The sequence below is a fragment of the Acipenser ruthenus genome, chromosome 24 (genome assembly GCF_902713425.1).
Source record: "Acipenser ruthenus chromosome 24, fAciRut3.2 maternal haplotype, whole genome shotgun sequence".
Lineage (NCBI taxonomy): Eukaryota > Metazoa > Chordata > Actinopteri > Acipenseriformes > Acipenseridae > Acipenser > Acipenser ruthenus.
The window spans coordinates 7,489,616-7,511,809 of NC_081212.1; the positions used below are offsets into that span (position 1 = coordinate 7,489,616).

General features: G+C 42.2%; 1 protein-coding gene across 6 annotated transcripts in view; it reads right to left on the reverse strand.

The window, feature by feature from the left end:
* LOC117429602 (protein CASP-like) overlaps positions 1-22,194 on the reverse strand; it is a 163,267-nt gene that overhangs the window by 32,636 nt on the left and 108,437 nt on the right. For 2 of the 6 annotated variants that reach the window (XM_058998294.1, XM_058998291.1), the window contains exons 12-20: positions 22,117-22,175; positions 20,468-20,516; positions 19,546-19,642; positions 15,334-16,080; positions 11,154-11,234; positions 9,636-9,737; positions 8,396-8,883; positions 6,385-6,711; positions 5,757-5,916 (exon numbers count right to left, since the gene is read on the reverse strand). In XM_058998294.1, the coding sequence (XP_058854277.1) occupies positions 5,757-5,916; positions 6,385-6,711; positions 8,396-8,883; positions 9,636-9,737; positions 11,154-11,234; positions 15,334-16,080; positions 19,546-19,642; positions 20,468-20,516; positions 22,117-22,175 (2,110 nt within the window). The remainder of the gene's footprint in view (positions 1-5,756; positions 5,917-6,384; positions 6,712-8,395; positions 8,884-9,635; positions 9,738-11,153; positions 11,235-15,333; positions 16,081-19,545; positions 19,643-20,467; positions 20,517-22,116; positions 22,176-22,194) is intronic. The other 4 variants (XM_058998292.1, XM_058998293.1, XM_058998295.1 and 1 more) reach the window with 4 other exon arrangements.

The following is a 22,194-nucleotide window of genomic DNA, read 5'->3' on the forward strand; positions in this document are numbered from 1 at the left end:
AATGTGGCTGAAGCCCAATGTGTTCCCTGTTTACCGAATGAATGGAAACCACGCTATTCATTAATGCAAATGAGATAATGCATCAAAACCATTCAAATCCTGCCTACTTTTTATTTAAAACACATTTGGCCAGCTCCCAGTTTCCTCATCCATGGTATCCTTTTAAAAGGCACTTGAATTGTTAGCACAGCTATCTATTAAGAGCAGCGAATTAAACCCATCACAAGAACATAATGTCCTTTTAAATTCTTGCCAGACTGGATTAGGCATGAAGACAAGCTTTTTTTAAGCTACAGATTTTAAAAGCCATTAATTCAAATCCTTAAAAAAAAAAAAGACATCCCCATAATCTATATATATTGTTTTGCCTAATTTGTGATAAAAATTATAGAGAAAGGGTACTTAATGTAGGACAGGCAGTAAAAGCAATTCATCATGCTCCTGCTCCGCTGCTCGCGTTATGGGCCGGCTCCTTTTCAGCATTCATCATGTAATCAGCAGATTATTTGCATATTAATCAGGCAGTGGAGCGCGAGAGAAGAGAGTTGCGGCCAAATGCTGCGCTGTCTCGGGAGGAGAGCTCAGTAATTATCATACATCAGCGTTATGATGGGGTAATTGATTACAACATCTCCGAGAGGCCCCAGGGAGGCCCCACGCTCACCCAGCCCCCTGCTCCCTACTCCGCTGTGTGCATTTGCATAGGAGCACTCAGCCTCCTTCATTAGTCCTGTCCTTACCTCTCCTGCTGCACAGGTCTAGCTCGCAGTGCTCCTTCCCAAATACAGCCTGCCTTTCTTTCATCCTGTCTCCAGCTCAACAGACCCAGCTACATTTCTCTTTCTCTCAATTTTATTTTAGTCATCATCCATAACTATTAAAACACTAAACATAGCTAAATTTAGAACTAAAAGAAACCTAATAAATTCAATGACAAGCATTTCTTTCTTTCTCTTTAGGGACCTAATGCAAAAACCCTTATGCGCTGATTGTGCCTATTATTATTATTACACCGTGTAACAAATTTTTTTTTTTTTTTGGTTCCTGGGTAGTAAGTGTTATTTCCTAATTGCTTATGCCTCAAAAGTATAGAAAATGGCTATTATTCCCCACAAACTTTGCTTTTGTGACCAGGACAGTGATATTTTGAAATTTACCTATTTCCAATGAGAAAACGGGTGAATTTGTGTCTTTTCGTTCACATAAAGTCAGAAAAAAACAACATATGAATCCAAATTAACATGTATTTATACTAAAGTAATACAAAAATGACTACAAAAGATTTAGAAGTGAGTAGTTTTTTGAGATTTACGATTATACTGTAAATCACTTTCACGAATCAGCCCCCAAATGTAGTCTCCCATCATGTTCTCGTTATACTGTCCTTCATTGACAGCTCATCCAGGAGCCTCAAAGCCGTGCTGCTCCATAATGGTAACAAGTACCCGTCTCTTCCCCTGGCTCACTTGGTGCACCTCAAAGAGGATTACAACAGCATCAAGACCTTGCTGGACGCCTTGAAGTATGATGAGTACGGCTGGGACCCCCGGAAGGTGCTGATGCCACCACTGCACATCAAATTGGGCCTTATGAAACAATTTGTCAGAGCTCTAGATAAGGAGTCGGCAGCCTTCAAGTACCTTCAAGACTTCTTCCCTAAGCTGTCTGAGGCAAAGGTCAAAGCCGATGTCTTCGTCGGACCACAGATAAAGAAGATCCTGAAGTGCAATGAATTCCCCAAGAAGCTCACTAGTAAGGAGAAAGCGGCTTGGAATAGCTTTGTCGCAGTGGTTTGGGGCTTCCTGGGCAATCACAAGGCCGAAAACTATGTGGAGCTGGTTGAGACTCTGGTGAAGAACTACGGCACAATGGGCTGTAGGATGTCCCTCAAAGTCCATATCCTTGATGCTCATCTTGATAAATTCAAGGAGAACATGGGAGCGTACTCTGAGGAGCAAGGCGAGCGCTTCCACCAGGATATACTGGACTTTGAACGCCGCTACCAAGGACAGTATAACGAGAACATGATGGGAGACTACATTTGGGGGCTGATTCGTGAAAGTGATTTACAGTATAATCGTAAATCTCAAAAAACTACTCACTTCTAAATCTTTTGTAGTCATTTTTGTATTACTTTAGTATAAATACATGTTAATTTGGATTCATATTTGTTTTTTTCTGACTTTATGTGAACGAACAGACACAAATTCGCCCGTTTTCTCATTGGAAATAGGTAAATTTCAAAATATCACTGTCCTGGTCACAAAAGCAAAGTTTGTGGGGAATAATAGCCATTTTCTATACTTTTGAGGCATAAGCAATTAGGAAATAACACTTACTACCCAGGAACAAAAATTGTGTTACATAGTGTTATTATTATTATTATTATTATTATTATTATTATTATTTATTTATTAGCAGATGCCCTTATCCAGGGCGACTTACAATTGTTATCACATTATTTTTTACACATTATTTTTACATACAATTACCCATTTATACAGTTGGGTTTTTTACTGGAGCAATCTAGGTAAAGTACCTTGCTCAAGGGTACAGCAGCAGTGTCTCCCACCTGGAATTGAACCCACAACCCTCCGGTCAGGAGTCCAGAGCCCTAACCACTACTCCACACTGCTGCCTATCCGTCTATCTTGAGCAAACTTCAAATCATACACTCCTAACCTGCTATAAACATTTCGGATTGCATTTGGCTAGAATACAATAAACTCTCGATTTCATACAGATGCGGTTATGAGGAGCCTCTGAAAGTATGGCACCGGTTTTGATAAAGAGCGGGTCAGAACCTCAAAAGCACTATCCACCTGAACTGAACAGCCTGCCATTCCATCTAGGGTCCCTCTGAGACAGCTGGCTTTGTGGCTGAGCTGAAACCCCCAAGCAAGCTGGATATGAACACAAGGACACTAACATGCAAACTCCTACATTAACCCCTCTCTCCTGCTGCACAGGCCTATAGTGTGCGCATCCCACAACCTCTCTCTCTCCTGCCTTTCCCTCACCACACCTCTTTAATAAATTATACTTCATACTCATCATCTTTAGTGATGCAGAAGCTTGCACACTTGGGGTTTGCATGAGATGTTAAGCAGTCCTGTCGACTGTAAGGAGGTCCCATAACATGCAGGGTAGTTAACTGTGTCCTAGCTGAAACGATCCAGGGCTGTAATTAGGGTGACCACGTGGTTCCTGGTTCACTGGGACCGTTCAAATTCTTTAACTCTCATCCTAAATTGCTTTGAACAGTTGTCTTTTTTGTAATGCTTTAATTTGTACTGCAGTCTAGTGATAAACATAGAGCGAACGCTGCAGTAAACACCGATACACAGCGTAGAGACTAGCTGTAAATCTTATGTACACTGGGAAATGTTTAAAACAAATATTTAATTCCTGGTTTAGTTTCTGGACTGGGTGTTTGAGTACTATGGTTAGAAAACAATGCTTTACGAATTACATACAACAGAATGTATTGCGAAGCAAGTTAATAACCTGAAAAAAGGTGATCCCGATTCTTTTGAGATAATTCACAAATCACAGGTAAATCAACTGTAGAAATGTTAATTTGTTTCCAACTTTTACTCAAGATTGTTCGCTAGGAGAAAGAAAATGTTTCTTTTAAACATTGCAGTGTATCCAGATCATTTAACAATGCTGGTGCTCTAACTGAAATGAATGGCGTATTGTGGGAACTGAAATAATGTTAACATCACAATCAGAGAAGCAGTTTTCTATATATAAGGCAAATGTCAAATGTGATATTCGTATGTACGACTGCCTGCACTATATCATGGACTCCGGGGGTTTCATCCCCGGGGGGGATAATAAAAGTGGTAACGTTTATTCAGTGACTAATCAAAAGGCTTCATTTGACAGGAACGGTGCTCTACATGTGTTAACTGTACTGCACTGGACTGTATCACTTCAATGCTCAGCAGCTTCCCCACACTGCAGAACAATAGGGCACTTCCACAAGCGCGGCTGCCCTTTGAAGCACATGACACACGCTCTAAAAACCGAGGATTTATTTTTAGTCGAGGCGACTCGTTTCCTGATCCCATGAGGCAGTGACAATTAATGCGGAACTGCGATATTGAACTAGGCAGAACTTGCACTTGTGCAGCACTCCCTATATCCTACTGCAATGGGAAGGGCTTTAGTGTTGAACCATCCAGCTGCCATATTAAAGGAACGCTACAGCACTCCCCCCCCTGGTGTCTCATGGTTGAAATTACAACTCTACACTGTTCAAATTGTTTAAAGAGGAACTGCTTTATAATGTATTTTTAAATGACAACACACAGCTTTTGTTCTGTTAAAATGTTTCATATTAAAGTTTGCTGGGTGCTGGCCTATAGTTGCATTCCCCCTCTATAAACTTTATTCACAGTTGGGTATAACTTATACAAGGGCAGTGAAAGCATAAACACAACAACAAGACATATTAACAGAAACAAAAAGGGGAGTGTTTGTATTTGAAAGTCATTTGTAAGGGAGTAGCAGAACACTTTGATAAAACTAGCTGCATCAAATATGAAGAACAATGCAGTACCATAAAGCCCCCTCTAAGACAGCGGCAGACCCCCCTCCTCCCCCGCGTGTTGTGTCAAAGGGCCCCTTACTGGGACGGTACAGGGTCTGATTGGGTGGTTTTGTTCCTGGTGACGCGGCTGCCCTCTGCAGCAGGCTAGTGATGAATGGTGCTGGGATTGCTAGACAAACAGACAGGCAGCCCAGACTCCCCGGGGACTGGGAGACACACAGCTGGAGAAACCTACTCCGGAAAGAGGGAGAGCAGCAGGAGCTCAATTGCATTTGGGGAGCGGAGATTAAACTAAACTCAACGGCCGTGATTGTAAGCTTTTATCCATCTCTGGTCTGTGTCATATAATAAATGGATTGAGAAAGGCAATGGGGGGGGAGGGAGGGGGGGGGGGTACTGGAAAGACACCTCCACCGCATCACTAAACAAGAATAGTCCCAGTGCCTAGAGAACAAACTGCTACAATATTAGCTATAATCAATTTGTTAAATAACTATATTAAAACAGATGACAAACAGCAGTAAATCAGCAATGCATACTGTATATCCTCCACCATGGCTGTAAATACTATATTCGACTGGTATCATAAATATACACATCTGCCTCCATTGTATTGCCAGGTTCTGATGTACTCAGTAACTTGCAATAAATAACATCCTTACCATCACATTTGAATCGAGCAATTCTTAAGAATATACACATGTGTGAAAATGGAAATGTGACATACATTGCTCCCACTATCTTGCAGATAGAATAATAATATGGGACTCTTTTTCTAGTCCTGGGCAAAGAAATACATACCCCAGCTTCCACAGCAGTAGCTCATGTTTGGTTTATGGTGACAAATCAGTTGCATTTGGTAGTTTTGCAACATACTTTCATTGCCTGTTTACAGACTCTTTTAAAACACTCAACGCGGAAGTTAACTGTCATTGACTGGTGCTCAATTTTAAAGGCGAGGGAAGCTTTTCTTGGTTTGAAATCAAACACATTAATAAATAGGTGTGTTTTGATTTATTTAATCCCTGCAGACAAATTCTTCTTGAAGGCAATTACTCTGAAAATACAAGTATCAGCACACCCCTATTAACTACTAAAATATAAATCAGAGACTCAGACGTTGAACTGATGGGGCCAGTAAGTATTCTCGAGTCGTTTCTGGGTGTTGTTTTCTTTGTGTTTATTTTGTTGCTCTTACCTTGCGGCTGGCCCTGCAGGGGGAGCACGTTCTGGCCCAGCTCCCCGTTGAGCCACAGCTGCATGCGGATGAAGGGCTCCCGGCCTTTCTGGGTCAGCTTGCTCCAGGGCTTGGGCCGGGACAGCATATCACTCACACTCCCCTGAGACAGACCCAGAACCTGTGGGGGGAGAGGAGACACCGTCAGCACAAGCACACACAGCATTCCAGCACGCTTGCTCACTACATGCTAATCTTCTGAAAATACACACTTGAAATTCAGAAATCTGGACCTCTTCTACGCACGTGGAGCAACCCATGCAACCAATTTACAACCAATTCATTCGATAAGAAAACATCATCAGCAAGGCCTAAGTGTAATGAGTTTAGTGGTCTCAAATTAGCCCTCAGTAGAATCCACATGAACAAAGCAAGCACACAAACCATTGTGCTGTAAGACACGTGAGGACTAAACAGCAAAGAAAACGTTTTAGCCATGTTGTCATGTTCAACCTCTACTGAACCAAGTGCTCTCTGTGTAACACCTTCCCACGGTTAGAAACTCTCAGTAGCTCTGCTAGTGTTGAGTTTCCAGCCCTCCACCACCCCCTTGTTGTCCAGTGACTCTGTGGTGAGCGTGGGCCCTGACCTTTTCTCCGAAGATGCGCTGGCAGATTCCGTTCTTGGCCAACTTGTCCTTGACCTGCCTGGTGAGCTCCAGCGTGTCCACCTCCTGGTACATGTAGAACTCATACTGCTCAGGGGTGAGCGGGGGCACGGCCGGCTTGGCAGGCTTGCCGAGGGGCAGCAGCGGGGAGGAGGGCAGGGGGCTGCTCTGGGGGGTCTCGCTGCAGCTGGCTCCCTGCATGCTCAACTCCGAGCCCTGGGAATAGGGAGACTCGGCGCTGGGCCAGTCCTTCCAGTAGTCTGAAGAGGAGGAGGGGGCGGTCGAGGACCCTGCCAGCCGGGGGGGCTTCTAACAACAACGGGAACAGGAACACAAGACAGGCAACCAGTCAGCAACCACGCTTTCCAAAGGGGGATTTATCATTGATGGGATCGCATTACGAATTTTTCATCTTTTACCTGTTCAATGTCCTATAATGCGTGTTCCCAGCAAATGTCCTCTTTTTCAAACAGTGGGTCTGCTTCTAAGAAGACTTCTTAAAGCAATTTTTTTTTAAACAATTATTTTTATTCATTTTCCAATTATTCTCCTAATTTGGAATGTCCAATTATAATTCAACCTGGCTCACCGCCGAAATGAGTGCCGTCAGCTGTCCGCTTTCTTTCACTCTGCAAGCCCGCCGTGCAGCCATATTCAGAACTTACAGCGTCGGAGGATCGCGCAGTTCTGAATTGCATACAGCCACAGGGGTCTCTGGTGAGCCAAGGACTCCACAGCCGACCTAACCCCTTTCTCACCGGGCAGCACTTGGCCAATTGTGCGCCACCCCCTGGGAACGCTCGTCCACGGTCGGCAGTGGCATAGCTTGGATTCGAACCGGCGATCTCCAAGCTATAGGGCTCATCCTGCACTCCAGTGGAGTGCCTTTATCAGATGCGCCACTCAGAAGCTCTTTCCTTAAAGCAATTTTGCAGAGATTTTTTACAAATTCCCTGTTGCTACAATTGCAGAGGGGCAAAAATTACAGTTGCACACTACTAGTGGTCATTTCTTAAACCACCTTTAGGAGTCTTTTCAGAGGCGTTCCTGTGGTTGAAAAAGTTGTGTTAATGTATATGCTAACTAAAATAAGGTATTGTATTAGGTAATAAGTATATTACCTAATACAACAGTTGGTCCTTCATTCCTACTCCTTATAAGTTTCGTGAAAATCTGAGCAGTTTACATTATGCCCATTTTAGTTTATTTAAAAGTATGAAATTAATTATACTGGGATTGTCTTTCAGTAAAGCCACTTGGTGCTGAAAGATCTGCCAGGGTTTAAAAGACTCTCAGTCAGGGCCAGTAGTCAAAGGTCTTGGTTATCTGCCTTCACCGCTGAAGCACATATTAATTTTACTCGGTCTGTTAGACTAGATAAATAAAAGTGATCTTCAAGATTTATTACAGTTTTGACTAATTGTGTACTCTTTCTGAAGTGTAACATTCTGCCATTAATCTATAGAATGTGTCATTGCGCAATGTGCAAGGAGTATAGGGATCTGGAGACGTGCTTAATAACCATGTTATCTACACGCGCCACAATGTCGGACACATGATTCGAGAAAAATAATAAGATTACAGTTCTCAATAAAGCAATCGTTTCATCTTGTCAGTACTGAAGCAGCTAGTGAACTATCCCCTGCAAATGTACTCTATTCTTTTCATTTATACACTTTGTTTGAAATAATCCGACTTCCATCAACTGGGGCTACTGCCTATAATACTGTTGGCTTTTCATTTCTGTAATGAATTTTGGAGTTTACAAAAAAGTCCACACAACAGGGATAGACCATAAAGCATAAGCGTTTCCCTATGTTGCCCTACACAGAAGCACTTGACTTTCATTTAGTGGATTGCTCAAGCTACTGTCTACTGAGGGCTAAGTTTAGACCACCAGACCCATTACACAGTACTTGAATTCAAACCTCCAGAGATGAGGGTAGTCCACTAACCCACTGCCCCGCCCAGAGATCTGAAGTCCAGCTCATACCTCTTTGCTTTCCTCCTGTTGGCGGCTCTCGTCTCCAGTAGGGGGTGCGCTCCGCCTCTCGGAGTGCATGGTGCTCCACCACTGGTCCCTCCAGGAGCCCCCACGCCCGCTCTCTGCGTTCTTGCCTTGCTTAGGGCCTCCGTCGGTGATGCCATGCAGCTCTGCGATGGACGACTCTGTGCTCTCTTTCTTGATGGAGCCTCCGGAGTGGAAGTCCAGGATGGAGGAGGAGCCCTTTTTCAGGGACAAGGCCAGTGGGGAGAAGGTGGGGACAGCCGTCAGGGAGGCAGAGGTCAGCAGCTTGGGAGACAGCAGCGATAGGTCGGCCTGGGAGATGGGCGTGGCTTTGAGGACAGGATCTAAAGCAGCCTGCTGGGCCTCCATCTCACGCCGGGCCTGCTCCAGGATTGAGCGGATAGCCTCATCAGAGCTGCCGATGCTGCCCCCTGATACACTGCTGGAGGGGGGAGGAGGCTGGGAGGGCTCCACTGCAGACACAGGCACAGAGTTATTAAAGAGGTGAATTGATCACATACACTGAACCATTGTATTAACTACATGGATTTAGCATATACTTGGATGGAACTCAACACATTAGCAGCATGTTTTAGCAATTTTTTTTTCCAGATCCTAGACTTTTATTGTACTGTATAGTGTCGCTTTACCGTAGTTAATGTAACTGCATGTTGACGTTTACAGTAAAAAACAAAACAAAACTGAAGGAACAGCGCAGATTACAGCAACTTTCATTAACCATTACACCTGGTTATAAAAATGTGTTCAGACTGGATTGTTTTGAAGTTTTACAGGAGCTTTATTTTTTCCCTATTTTTACAGAGGGTGTATCAAAAATCACAGATTTTCACCCATAATTTTGAAACTTACTGCAACATGAACACAATTGGCTTATGTGGTCTTCCCATGTCTTGAGAAATCAAGTACTGCTGTAACCTTTAAACTCTGTTACCTCCACAGAGTTGAAAGGTCACAAATATCTTAATAATCATTGATAATCACTGCCAACACAAAAAAGGTAAGGGAGGGGCTTATAAATGGTATTTGTAGCTAAATCTACTTTAAATGCAGTAGAATCCCAGGAAAGAACAGCAAAAACGTGAAACTATTCTGTGTACAGCAGTGGCCTTCCATTTGTGCCAGCTGGCTTCTGTTGTAAACATGACTGACTGTAAGGGCACAGCTGCACTGCACAGGGAACGCTTTCACAGGCTGACTGCCTCACCTGTTTTCTGCACCTGCAGCTCCCTCTTGGCTTGCTCCAGGATGGACTTGATGGCCTCGTCAGACCCGCTCTCTGAGGTTCGGATCCGGGTCGTAATGTTCCCTGCGAGGGCAGAGACCAGAGAGTGAGGCCACAGGAGGGGGAGAGAGGCTTTACCACTCCAGCACAGGCTAAACAACCCAGTCAACACAAGTCAACTGTAAACCAGCCCTGCAGTCCAGCACAAGAGAGGAAAAGAACCGCACTCCACACTCAGGATGTGCAGTACAATCCCTGATACTTTACTAAGGGTCTATTGTAATGATCTATATGCTTTTAACTCTGTATCAATCCAGCTCCCGTTTCCCCATTGACACCCTTATCAACAATTAAAAGAGACAGAGGAAGGAGGTGTGCAAAAGAACTTAAGACGGTGGCATTATTAAAACTCAGCACTACTTATATCATTAAAATAGACTGTAGCACGGTTTACTTTTAAACACATTTAAGTGCGTACACTTGCTTTGAACTATTTTTTTTTTTTTTAAATCCTGCACACCCGTGTAATGCATTATGCACACCCATATTCTCTTTTATAGATTTTGCTAAAACTGATAACTAGACAGCATATATTTTAATGATGGACAAAAACTGTTGTACTGTGTAGTATACAGAATACCGTGATTGTTTTTATAGTTGGAAACACTAAAAGAAACTCAATTTGATGAAAAGCACTCCGACTAGAAGGCTTTCTCAATGTCTTCACTGTTTTATCAGAGATGGTGTTAAATGGACAGGGTTGAATTAGCGCAAACGGCACGCTGTGCACGAGTCAAGGAGGTTACAGTAACCAGTGGGCTGAGTACGTCCTAATCCCCTCACACCTCCTGAATCTGACGGTCCCACAGCTGCTGCCCATAGCACACGTTCCTGAAGCGAGTGCGTGTTTATGGTGGCGATACAAATGGTTCAGAGAGGGAGAACCTCATTTGAAAGAACTAACAAAGTCAGACTAAACCACGCCTTTCCAGCTTATCATGCAGATCTGAACTGGGAGACTTTTTATCCTGGTTACTTATTACATAGAAGTGACGATCACAATGGTTCATTGCACTAGTACAATCGTTTGATATGGGTATTTTAAATAGACCTTCGGAGACTTTAAAGTGTATTTTTTGTTTCAGCTTTCAAACCTGTATTAACACAGTCACCTGAACTAAGTGGTCATCTTCTCAGACCAGCTAGTAAACCCAAGACATACATGTGCAAGTAAATGGCACCTGTCTACAGCAACCACAAATACGCAGCCCCTTCGGAGACCAGTTAGTTCAGATTTCACTGTATTTCCACCACATCAGGAACTGGGTATTTCTTTAGTTTTTTTTCCCGGGTGACCCGACCCCCTCCTCTTTCCTGAAACACTCACGTCGCTGTTTTTTTTTTTTTACCAGATTCCAGGCCAGAATGAGAAACGTGTGCAAAGCTAAGACAACCACACACAAGTATAGTTTATCACACTCCAATCACCAGAGCACAGACCTGGCCGCGACGTACCTTCTGAGCCATTTCTTCTTTTCGGTAGCTCTTGAAATACTCTGTTCAGGTTCTGGCCTGGATTCTCTGTTGAAAAACAAGCGGCGACAGATAGAAGATGAGTCAGGGGTTGGACATCCCAATGGAACTGGGGAGGGGGTTAGAATCAGGGGAGTGGAACTGAACTAAACTGATCTCGACAATATAAGCCTACAGCAATTCTGCACTGGCAGCCACTTTACAGCCAGTAATACACAGCAAAGACTTCCTACCCCCTTCTAATTCCTGGTGCCAATATGCAGTCCCTTTGGTTTTACTGTATTTACCGTATACATCTGACATGTTCAGAAACTGCCTGAAAAAAGGGATCAGCCGCAAAATGGGCTAAGTTACAACTGAGTTTAAAGTGACCCATTGGCAGCTTAAATTTTAAGGAACTTCTTCAATTAAATTAACAACAAGGGCCAATTTAGCCCAAGCTTGGCCCCACTGTAGATACTGAATCTTTTATATGGCTGATCCTTCCTTCCAGGTGTCTCCATCCATTCTAACCAGACTGCAGTAATTACTGCTGCTCTATTTGAGTTCTACCTGACCTCCTGAGTGGAATTTTTTAAGGTTTAAACCTCATTTTACCTAATGATGTTATGAACAATCCCTTCTATGTTAGCTATTATAAATATGTTCTTAATCAATGGGCTAGTGATTTTGGCTCGCTCTTTTAAAGAACTACAGCTTACTCCAGACGTCTTTTACTGTGCTATTTAGACTAAATGCCTGTGTGCTTAGTTTCGTACACCTCTGGCACTATTGCTAGCTATTACTGGAACAGTATTGACACAGAGCTGTTCCTGACCAACTGATGTATTACTCTGCATTCCACTGTATATTACTTGTTGACTATACCTCAAATCCTCATCAATTCTGTAGCAGGGTTACATCAGATTGTACTTTATTTTGACTGCTTATTTTTTTTTTATCAGTTTCGTTTCTGGCAAGTTTCTATGCAATGATGTTTTCTGGAGCGAACGTTTTCTACTGTGCAGTTGTGTCTTTTTAGTGTTTTCAGTTTGTGTTTTCTATTTAAGCTTCAACAAAGCCTAGGACTCGGGTCTAGGAAGTATGCTGTTGCTCTGTTTTAGTATCTAACGGTCCCTCTACAAATAAAGGAACAGTCTTGTACCTGTGTAACAGCCTCCCTCTGCTCCGTGCTGGTTAAGCAGAGAAAGCAAAGCTTTTAAAATATTGCAATGTATGTTTTCGGTGGCTCCCTCGAATCATGCTGACAGTGTATTTCCCACACACTCTTTGTTGTGTCAGGCCCGCGAGTGGAAGAATACAAGAGAAACACACCCTCAACATGCTTAGAGGTGGCCACCAAGCATTTAAATTATAATATGCTCTGCTGGGGACATGACTGATAATACTGCACAACAACTGGGGAATGAGTGAACGGGAACTAAAGCTACAGAAAGGTGGGGACATTTCTTTAAAAGGGGTGTAAGTCCCACCTTTCAGTTTGGATAGAGCTCATTCTCCTTATACAGGCATTGCAAGTCTTTTAAAAGCTGAACAACTGAATGGGCAGCAGACATTTCCTTTGTAGCAATTCCAAATAGCAGACACGAATATGGAGACTCAAGAACACACGTTCCATGAGCTCTGCTCAGTAGAACTGTGCCACACAGAGTTTTGCCATGGGCAGCATTTTGTTTAGCTGTCAAGTTCAAGTTGTTCCCTGGTTATAATTAAGAGAGACTCCTATTAGTAGCTACTGTTAAGCACGCATCAAGCAGATACTTGTCATGTTGGCATTTATGGATTACTGATATAATTATGTACACAGCTTTATTGTAGGGACTGTCCATTGTATATTCACAACTGGCTTAATCAACATGTAAAAGAGTCTCATTTGCCATGACAAACTTGATCCAAATTGGGATTTGATCCAGTACACCAACTGGGAAAAATACTTACATCTCTATAGTAAAATACTAGACAACAAAACCAGATTAGAATTAGAAAAGGGGGTTCTGTAGTCTACTGCAATTAACATTGTTGTAATGTTAAAACAATTTGGCAGTGAAGCAGATACTTTTTTTACCAGACAATACAAACGTAACTGAGAGAATCACGGCATACAGCTGTGCACCAAATATTAAGACAATAGCTCTTACTTGTACAATACCCACAATCCAACGTGACCTAGAGAATCACCAAATACAGTACCAAGAAAGTCACAATTTCAAAGCGTTTTATCATCCAGAAACCAAAAAGTCACACTCCCGGAGGTTTTTACACTGAAATATACTTCCTGTGCAGCAGGTATGAAGACCCCACCTGCTTTCACAGTGGTGGCAGGGGAAACAAGCTCAACCAAGTGAAGTGAAAATAAATCTTGCACTGAACAATACACAGCAAAAAGGATAAGGGAGGAAGAAAATGATTTTTAAATGTTTGGTTATTCCCCTTTAAAAGTTACTAATATCACTGCTTTATTCATGTCTACCTCTATAAAGCGCTGCGACGGATCTAAATGTTTACAGTCTGGAACATGAGTCTATTATTTATAAAGACTAACAGAGGTTGTTCATACTCAGCTTTTAATTGTTCTCATTTTGTTCTTGTTAAATTCGAACCGGAGCAATTCCCAGATAATGAATTAAGTGACAAGCTATCTGACAGAACTGTTCAGCAATAATGAAATACATTTAAACATTTTAGCAACATTAATTTTAATAATTGTATTCAGTACAACCAAGTTATAGACCATGTATTAGAATAAATATACACTGCCACTGTTCAGAGAGTTTCCCAATGTTTAAAATGTCTAGTTTTGTATATATGTACATAATTCACAAGTTAATAAGAACCTATGACTAACACCCTTAATATTTCCACATGTGCCATTAGGTCATCTTCACCACACGTTCTCATTGCTTATGAATGCAAGCTGGTCAGTGCTGGCTGGTGCTATAGAAGCGAGACACATACCTTTTAATCCTTCCCAGTGAACAGCAGCACGGAACTAGATGCATAAAGCATCAGTATGCTGGTACGCACACTGCCTTCACAGGCACTTCCCAGCACGCCAGGGTTTTATGAATACAAATCAAATGTGAGTTTCTAATGTTCTTGTAATACAGTTAGTGTTCCTGCAGCAACAGAAAATCCACCTGATACTAAAGTTTCTGCATAATAATAATTGTAAATCTTGTTGCAAACCTGTGATCACTTTGTGTTTTAATCCACACTGGCTTATTTTCTTACTGCAGTGGTACAGAAACTTCCACCAAAAGAAGGATTTTACGTGTTGGAAGAAACCAAGTGCGGCCTACATGCGGTATTGGTATTGGATTGTTTGAGATCTTATTATTTGGTCCTAGAGTGTCTTATTGATTCCTAAAACGCGTGTTACAGTCAACAGACAAAATAAAGCATTCTGATGGCTTTGTATTGTGTACTAACACTGCCAAAAGGCCATTAACTTTATAAGCCAATAGAACAGTGGTAACAGACAAGATAGCGCTCAAAATGATAGCCAACAGCCTTACATCCGTTTCTTTTAAATGAATAGTTATCATGCATTTCTATTAGTTAAGCATTAATCTCTAATCATGTTGAGCGCTGCTTTTCTGTTCTACTTCCAATTAATGTAACCACTCTAGGATATGTTTTTTTTTATATATAAAAGTTTGAGGGCCCTATTCTGAAACAAGTTTGAGAGTAAAAACAATAACACCAATAACATCCCCATCGTGGGACCAAGGGCTTATTCATAAAGCATTAGTACGCTGGTGGGCGCATTGCACTCACAGGCATTTCCCAGGAAGGTATTGTTTTATGAATACAACACCAAGATCTGAATTAAATCAAAGATAATAGCTACAGCTTTATCTAGTTTTGATGGGACCAACACTTTGATTTGATCCTGGACAAAGTTTCAAAAGTTCATGTCATACCCTTTATAGGTTTGTTTACCACAGTATTTCAGCATTCATGTTTAATATGCATTTACCATAGTTTACCATGTTTTTAAATATGCTTTACGATACCTCTATGGGCTGAACAAAGCTCATGCTTCACCGTGCTTTCAGTATGCTTTGGTTTTGCTATGGTAAACTTTTGTAAGTGTGAATGAGGCTGGTGTATGGTTGTGTGTGGGTGTTTCGGCTCAGCTACTCACCTCTCTGTCGGCCCTGGATGCTGCGCAGTGCTAGGATGTTCTGCTCGTCGGACAGGAACTGCTTCATCTTGTGGAAGGGCTCCTTGCCGCGGATGGTCAGCTTGTTCCAGGGCTTGGGCCGAGCCAGGATCTCGCTGACCGAGCCTTGGGACAGGCCCAGCACGTAGTGTCCGAAGATGCGCTGCCCGATGTTGTGCTTGATGAGCTGCTCCTTGACCTGACGGGCGATCTCCGCAGTGTCCATGTCCTCACCCTCGGAGACGCTGCCCGCGCCCTCAGACTGGCATGGGGAGGGAGCCATGCCATTGACATCCGGGCTGCCGGACTGCTGCTGCTGCTGGAGGGGGCTGGCGGAGAGGGAGTTTGTGCTGTAGTGCCCAGGGGAAAAGAGCATGGTGGGGGTGCCTGCACTGGACTCCTGGAGGGCCTTGGAGTAGAAAGTCTGCATGAGCTGGCGCTGAAGGAGGGAGTTCAGGGCCACCTTCCCCGCCAGAGGGAAAGCAGTGGCTGTGCCAACCAGGGGGGACCCAAAAAAATCCTGTCCGATTCCGGTGGGCGAGAATTGGTGGGTGCCGTTGGCGCTGGAGGCCTGCTCTGCAGCGCCGGTGCTGTGGTTGGCAGACACCCGTAGCAGCTGGGAGGGGGGAGGAGAGGCTTGAAGGATGGCAGCGGCTTTGGTGGAGGTGGTGGTGACGGCGCGCTGGCTTGCTTCCGGTGTCGGCTCTTTCCCTTTCCTCCCGGCCGACCCTACAAGAAAGGTCAAACACAATGCATTATGGGGGAGCGAAAGGGTGTGCGTCAAAAAAATAAAATAAAAAAGCATAGTTAAACTAAAAAATATATATATATGTATATATATATATGTATATATATATATATATATATATATATATATATATATTAGCCTGGGTTTAAAAAAAAAACTACAAAAAAGGAAGAAAAAAGTGCATCTTTTACTTTATATAAAAAAAATAAAAAAATAAAAAAGATAGATAAATAGGGCTATTTGCTCAGACCCCCCACAGACAAAACGCCTATGCATTTGATGTTTGTACCTTTCTTGTATGGTGAAGCCAGTCAGAGAAGCCTATACCCAATTCAAGTCTTTCCAATTGATAGAAACAAAACAAAGGCCACCGCTCTCCAGCCAGTGCTGACAGAACCCTGTTAGAAGTGGTCTGGAGTCCTGGGAGCTCAGGTGGATTAATGTCAGTTAGTCCGCTTCTTTCTCACCCTGTCTCCAGTATCCAGCTGAGTCCCTGCAGTGGAAGCCTGGTACCGTCCTTACTGCTTAATCTGCAGCCGAGGCAGGGTGGACTGAAACATGCATGCCTGCTCCCCTACTCTGTGGAAGGAAGTACAGTGCATCTGCCTACTAACAGTGTCCTGTGTCGTTTGCCTAATGAACGCTAAACTGCAGCGATGCGCTGTCCCTGGCAGGCATGTAGATCTATGTAGGCAGAGGCAGCTGTGTCCAGGCTACCTCCGTGCTGGTCTTTCTCCTGAATCTCTTTCCCTTCTTTTCATAACTGATCGGGGGCTGGCTGGTTACAGCTTGTGGGATGTTTTATTGTTACAGTCTTGTGTTGCATCACCACACATTGCTTATCCTTGAGGCCACTGAACAGATATATGTGTGTGTGTGTGGGTGTGTGTGTGTTGTGCCATATATGGAAGAAAAATCCTGGTGGACTGAGGCCAGTGAATTGTTAGTCTTTTGTGCCACAGTACTTTAAAAAGATACCAAAAAATGCTGGCCGTATTTGAAAAAAAAAAGAAAAAATTCTGGTGGATTGAAGCCAGCGAATTGTTACCAAAGTCCTTCATATTTTAAAGGAACCCCCGCCCCCAAAAAAAAATGTGAAAGAAAAATCCTGATGGATTCTGTCATTGTAAAATTTTGCGCAAATATTACAAAAATAAAGATCAAAAAAATAAATAAAAGTTGCCGACTAAGGACTGAACAGCACTGCTCGACTTTGAAGTTTCCAAAGAGCTTGATGTGGATCGGTTTTGAAAACGATAAGAAGGGACTGATATAAACTGCAGTGGGTTGGTTGCAGCTACCAAGAATATACATTGATTAGGACAGCAGTATTGAAAGACTACAGGCAATGAGCCACATCTCAAACTAGAACATTTCTGAGAATATACCAAAATAAAAAATATACAAAATGTTTTTGATCAAACAGAAACTCCTATAGCATATTAACATTGAACTGTAGCACATAACCCTCCTATTATGTTGAGAATGTGTCTACATCTATCACACTGACCCCAAGCATAACCTATGATTATGTTCCCATTACTATTAAACACTCAATACTGCTAAATTTAAAACAAACTTGGTATTTCTAAAGGTTGAAAGAAAAGTCATAAAATGTCATGATGAAGAGATTATGATTTAAAACTTGAATGCTCTATCAGGTCAACCTGACCTAAAGCAAAACAGGACTCAAATAATTTGTATAACACCTTGACACCTCTGTTTAACCTTGCAGTGCAGACACAGCTACACACACAGCACATGTGTCTGTGCAGAATGATTAGTATGGCTGTAGATTCAGATTAAACTCTTTGGACAATTTCTTGATGCTCCCCATACGCATCACAGATTTCACGATACCTGTGAAATGTGCCATTACCATGTAATATGTGAAAGGTCCCATTTCTGAGAGAATAGTGTAAATATACTTAAACATAAACACATATTTCTGCTAAAGATCTCTCTGTCCAGTACAAGGGGACATGTCACATGCTTGTTGTTATTTTTACATTTATTTATGTTTTTATTTTGGTTGATAATTCACTGATGACAAAAATGTAAATGTCTTTAAAAGGTGGACAAATGAAATATTCTACAAATTAGCATGTACTATTTTTCAGGTAAGCATTTAAAGATTTGGGAACATTTGTTGAATGAATTTTGAATGTGACTATTCTGCTTAAATACATATATCATGTTTAAATCATGACATATCTGAAAATACCTATTTTTAAATAGTGAAATAAGCCATTTTTTACCATGAAAAAAAATACAGCCCCAATCATAGATCCCTTGTTTCTGCACCACTGTTACAAAGTACCATTGGAACAACACTATTAACAATGTGGATGAAACCTTGTGTGGGAGAATGTATTGTTGGTGGCTCCAGAGAGGCTCCGATGTCATTCTTCTTGCTGCTGCATCTCTGATATTTCACACTAACACCAGGTTACTCTTTAAGCACATCTCAAGGTGTTTGGTGTTCCAATACGTCAGAGTTCAAAAAGCATTCATTAAAAATTACATTAATTTTTTTTTTAACTGGATTCTAAAAGGATGCACAATAACCAGCTTGATCTAAAGTTTAATGAATGCATTACTAAAATAAAATGGTTGATCAACTTTGAATGAAATTAGTTTCTTTTTGCTAAATTACTACTGTAAGTGTTTCAAGTCTAAAATGCATTGTGATTGTCAATGCTAGAATCCATATTTGTTGCAGGGGGCTCTGCATGAATAAGAAAGCTTGTTCACAAATAAAAAAGCACAGTTACAATACTTAAAAGTGCTTCTCTTTATGCAGACCTGAAGCGCATTCCTGTGACATTTCCACAGCCCTGCACAGAGCACTGCTCAAAGGCCAGGACGAGGGGAGGGGAGTCAGGGTTTAATGTGCTTGCCCTCAAGGTGCCAGCGTTGCACCATCTAGAATAAATGTGTGCAACCTTAAAAGAGCATAAAAATAACATTTGCATGGGGATATAAACAGTGTGGTCAAACTATAAGACAATGCAGGCCTTATTCTCAGAGCGTTCTCCCTTTAAGTTACTCAACAAAGAACTAAAGGACTTGAATTATGTAATTTAGTGCTGGTTTCTAGTAAAACAAACACGTCTTTTTCTACTATAAAATAATAAGAGCCTGGAGTAAACGCTTTGAAAATATAAGTCAAGTAGATACACGTCTGATATAGTGTTTGAAGTTTTAAACAGTACCCTAACCCATTTGTGAGGCGTACTATCACTATCTTGGTGGGTTTTTCCTGTTTCTCCCAAGTCTTAAGCACTGTATGCTTGCTTTGACTTTACAGCAACTGCCTTCAATGCTCTATTGATGATGAAACAGAAGCTGAATCCCCTAAAAACACTCTGTGTCTTCTTCAATTGGATTCAATGCAGAGCATATCTGAGATGCCCAGGCCCCCCTCCCCAGTGCCAGGACCTTACCGCTCAGCTCGCTGTTGGCAATGCGCAGCGTGGTGCTCTCGGACTGCAGGGCGCGGTTCTTCTCCAGCAGCAGCACCTCCAGCGGCTTCGACGCATCCTGGGAAAGGAGGGGAGACCGTCACCAACACACCACACCACCCCGCACCCCGGCACTCAAACACTACTAAAAAAATAATACATTATGGAACTTGTGAATTGCTACAGAACCCCCTACAACTGTTTACAAGAAACACATTACTTGACCTTTATTAAACAAGTTGAGGACACAATGCCCATATTTCTGGAGCCTGGTCTTTAAACAATATAACTACATTTATATTTCTGAATACCAGGATCCATGGCTAGTGCTAGAGTCTAAACCTCACTATGCCAAAATGCTGTTCTATCAAAATCAAGATTACAGTTGGTCACTTAGATTGTGTCCTGTTAGCATGCCTGTCAGTTATTATTGTGCAAGAACAGCATCCACACGATTAAAGACATTCTGAATTGTGTAAATACAACACTCTGTTTGTCTGATCAGTTCAGAGCATGTTTAGCAGGAGCCTGACTGATCACCAGGACCCTAGAGTTCAGGTACCGTATTATTGCAAAAATAAGTGTTTACACCCATGTTCAGACACATGGCAAAATTACATTGTAAATTATGATTACACTATAAACACTTGCAAAGCTTTGGATTAAAAATGTTGGACAGACACCACACAATTCATAATAAGTCAGTTAGCATTAGTTTTATCCATATATACAAGTTTTTACTTTGATCTGCTTCAACTCTTCATGCGCTTACATTTACTCACAGGCGCATGGGCTTACAGTTGTGATAATACAGTAACAATCAAACTAAATAACAGCCTCAGGACAAGTAGATTAGTGGATTCATGTCCCAAGCCAGCACTGTCCTTACGGCTGGGGTCCGTACCTGTGTAGCAGAACTTTCAGACGGTACAAACTCCATGGACTTCAAGATACTGCAGAGAAAAAAAACAACAGCACTGAATTACCTTCTGCAACAGACAGCAGGGACAATAGCAGTGGTGACTCAATGGCAGCATTCTAGGATAACTGCATCACAAAGAGAGAATCGGCTTCTTTCATGTGAGTTCTGAGATCAGCCTCCATACACACACACACACACACAACAAGCTTTGTAGTCATCTCCTCTCATCCACACCCTATGTAGTGGTGGTATGTAAAGATAATGGTTGCTAATTCAAATGACTTACAATGAATTCCAATTGAACAATGAATGGCTTCTATTTTCTTGTGACTTTTATGGATAATATTTAAATACTGGTCCACTGGAATCCATATGGATCTGTAGACATTCCTTTAATAGGAAGTGCTGTGGGTTTATACTACATACTGTAGTAGACTCTGACATTGATGTGATGCAGCCATCTGATCTTTCTTTATGTCAGATAGTTTGTGTCAAATCAACATAACTATATTATATAAAAACTATAGTATAGGGTGCTGTGTAAGGTACAAGCTGATTTTCACCCACTCAAGGTCAGAGCGGCCAGTAAGCCACTCGCGGCCAGCCACTGGCCCCTGATGGAGTGGATATCAGCTTGTATCGTACAGCACCCTACACAGTATTCTATGTATCTGCAATAGTCGTCATGATGCACATTCTCTAACTGATTTGAAAAGGTGGTAGAGAAGCAGGCACACTGGATGCACACAAGCTGAAAAGAGAAAAAGACAATCAAAGAGAGTGACACAACGATTAGACAGGGGCAATGCAGAACATTTACACAGAAACAAAAAAATATACATATATTTATGTATATATAACGCTAAGTCAGATTTCAAATCTGAACCCTTCCTGCTCAACAGAATACATACCCAACTCTATCTCAGGATCCCATCTCCCATTCCTTCCCACTTCCCAGGACTTGATGCAAAAGCCTTCTAACACTGTGTTCCAGAAACTAATGGGAAGAACTGTCCTGACAAGCAGACCAAGCCACAGCTGTGCGGCCAATGAGATGTGAGCTCTGCTCTGTGGAGTGGCCGGCAGCGTGTGGACCATCTTGAGATATTTCCAGGCTGTGTTTAAAGGTTAATGGGATCTAAGCATTCAGTCTGTCAGAGAGCTACACTGCTGGTTTCAGATATCTCATGGAAAGGAATGCCCTGCTAGACACCAAGAGAGCAATGCTTCATCGTGTTGAGACGCCCTTACAGGGGATTGTAATACAGTGAATCCTCTTTATTCAGGCCAGTCAAGGGACCAACTAAATGTGGCCCGAATAAACGTTTCAAGTTAGCCATTCATTAAAGGTTCAAATTAAACTCAGTAAAATCACCCACTGAATTTATGATAAAAATTGTCATCAGGATCAGGAGCTTGATTTGTATCATGATGCCTCTTTATACCCATACTGGAGACTGGGCTACTCCATAGACAGGGTAGGGGCCAGGAGGATGGAAGCCAGACCAACAGGGTTCATTGACAGGGATGTATGGTTATTCATCTAACAGACAAACACTTCCCCCAGCACCTACCTGCACCGCCTCCTCTGTCACACACTACCTACTGCAAAAGGGTTTTTAAAGACTTACTTCAGCTCCTTCTTGACTTCTTCATAGTCACCCTGTCCCTTCAGCTTCTCCTCCAGTTGCTGGAGAGACAGCAGGCAT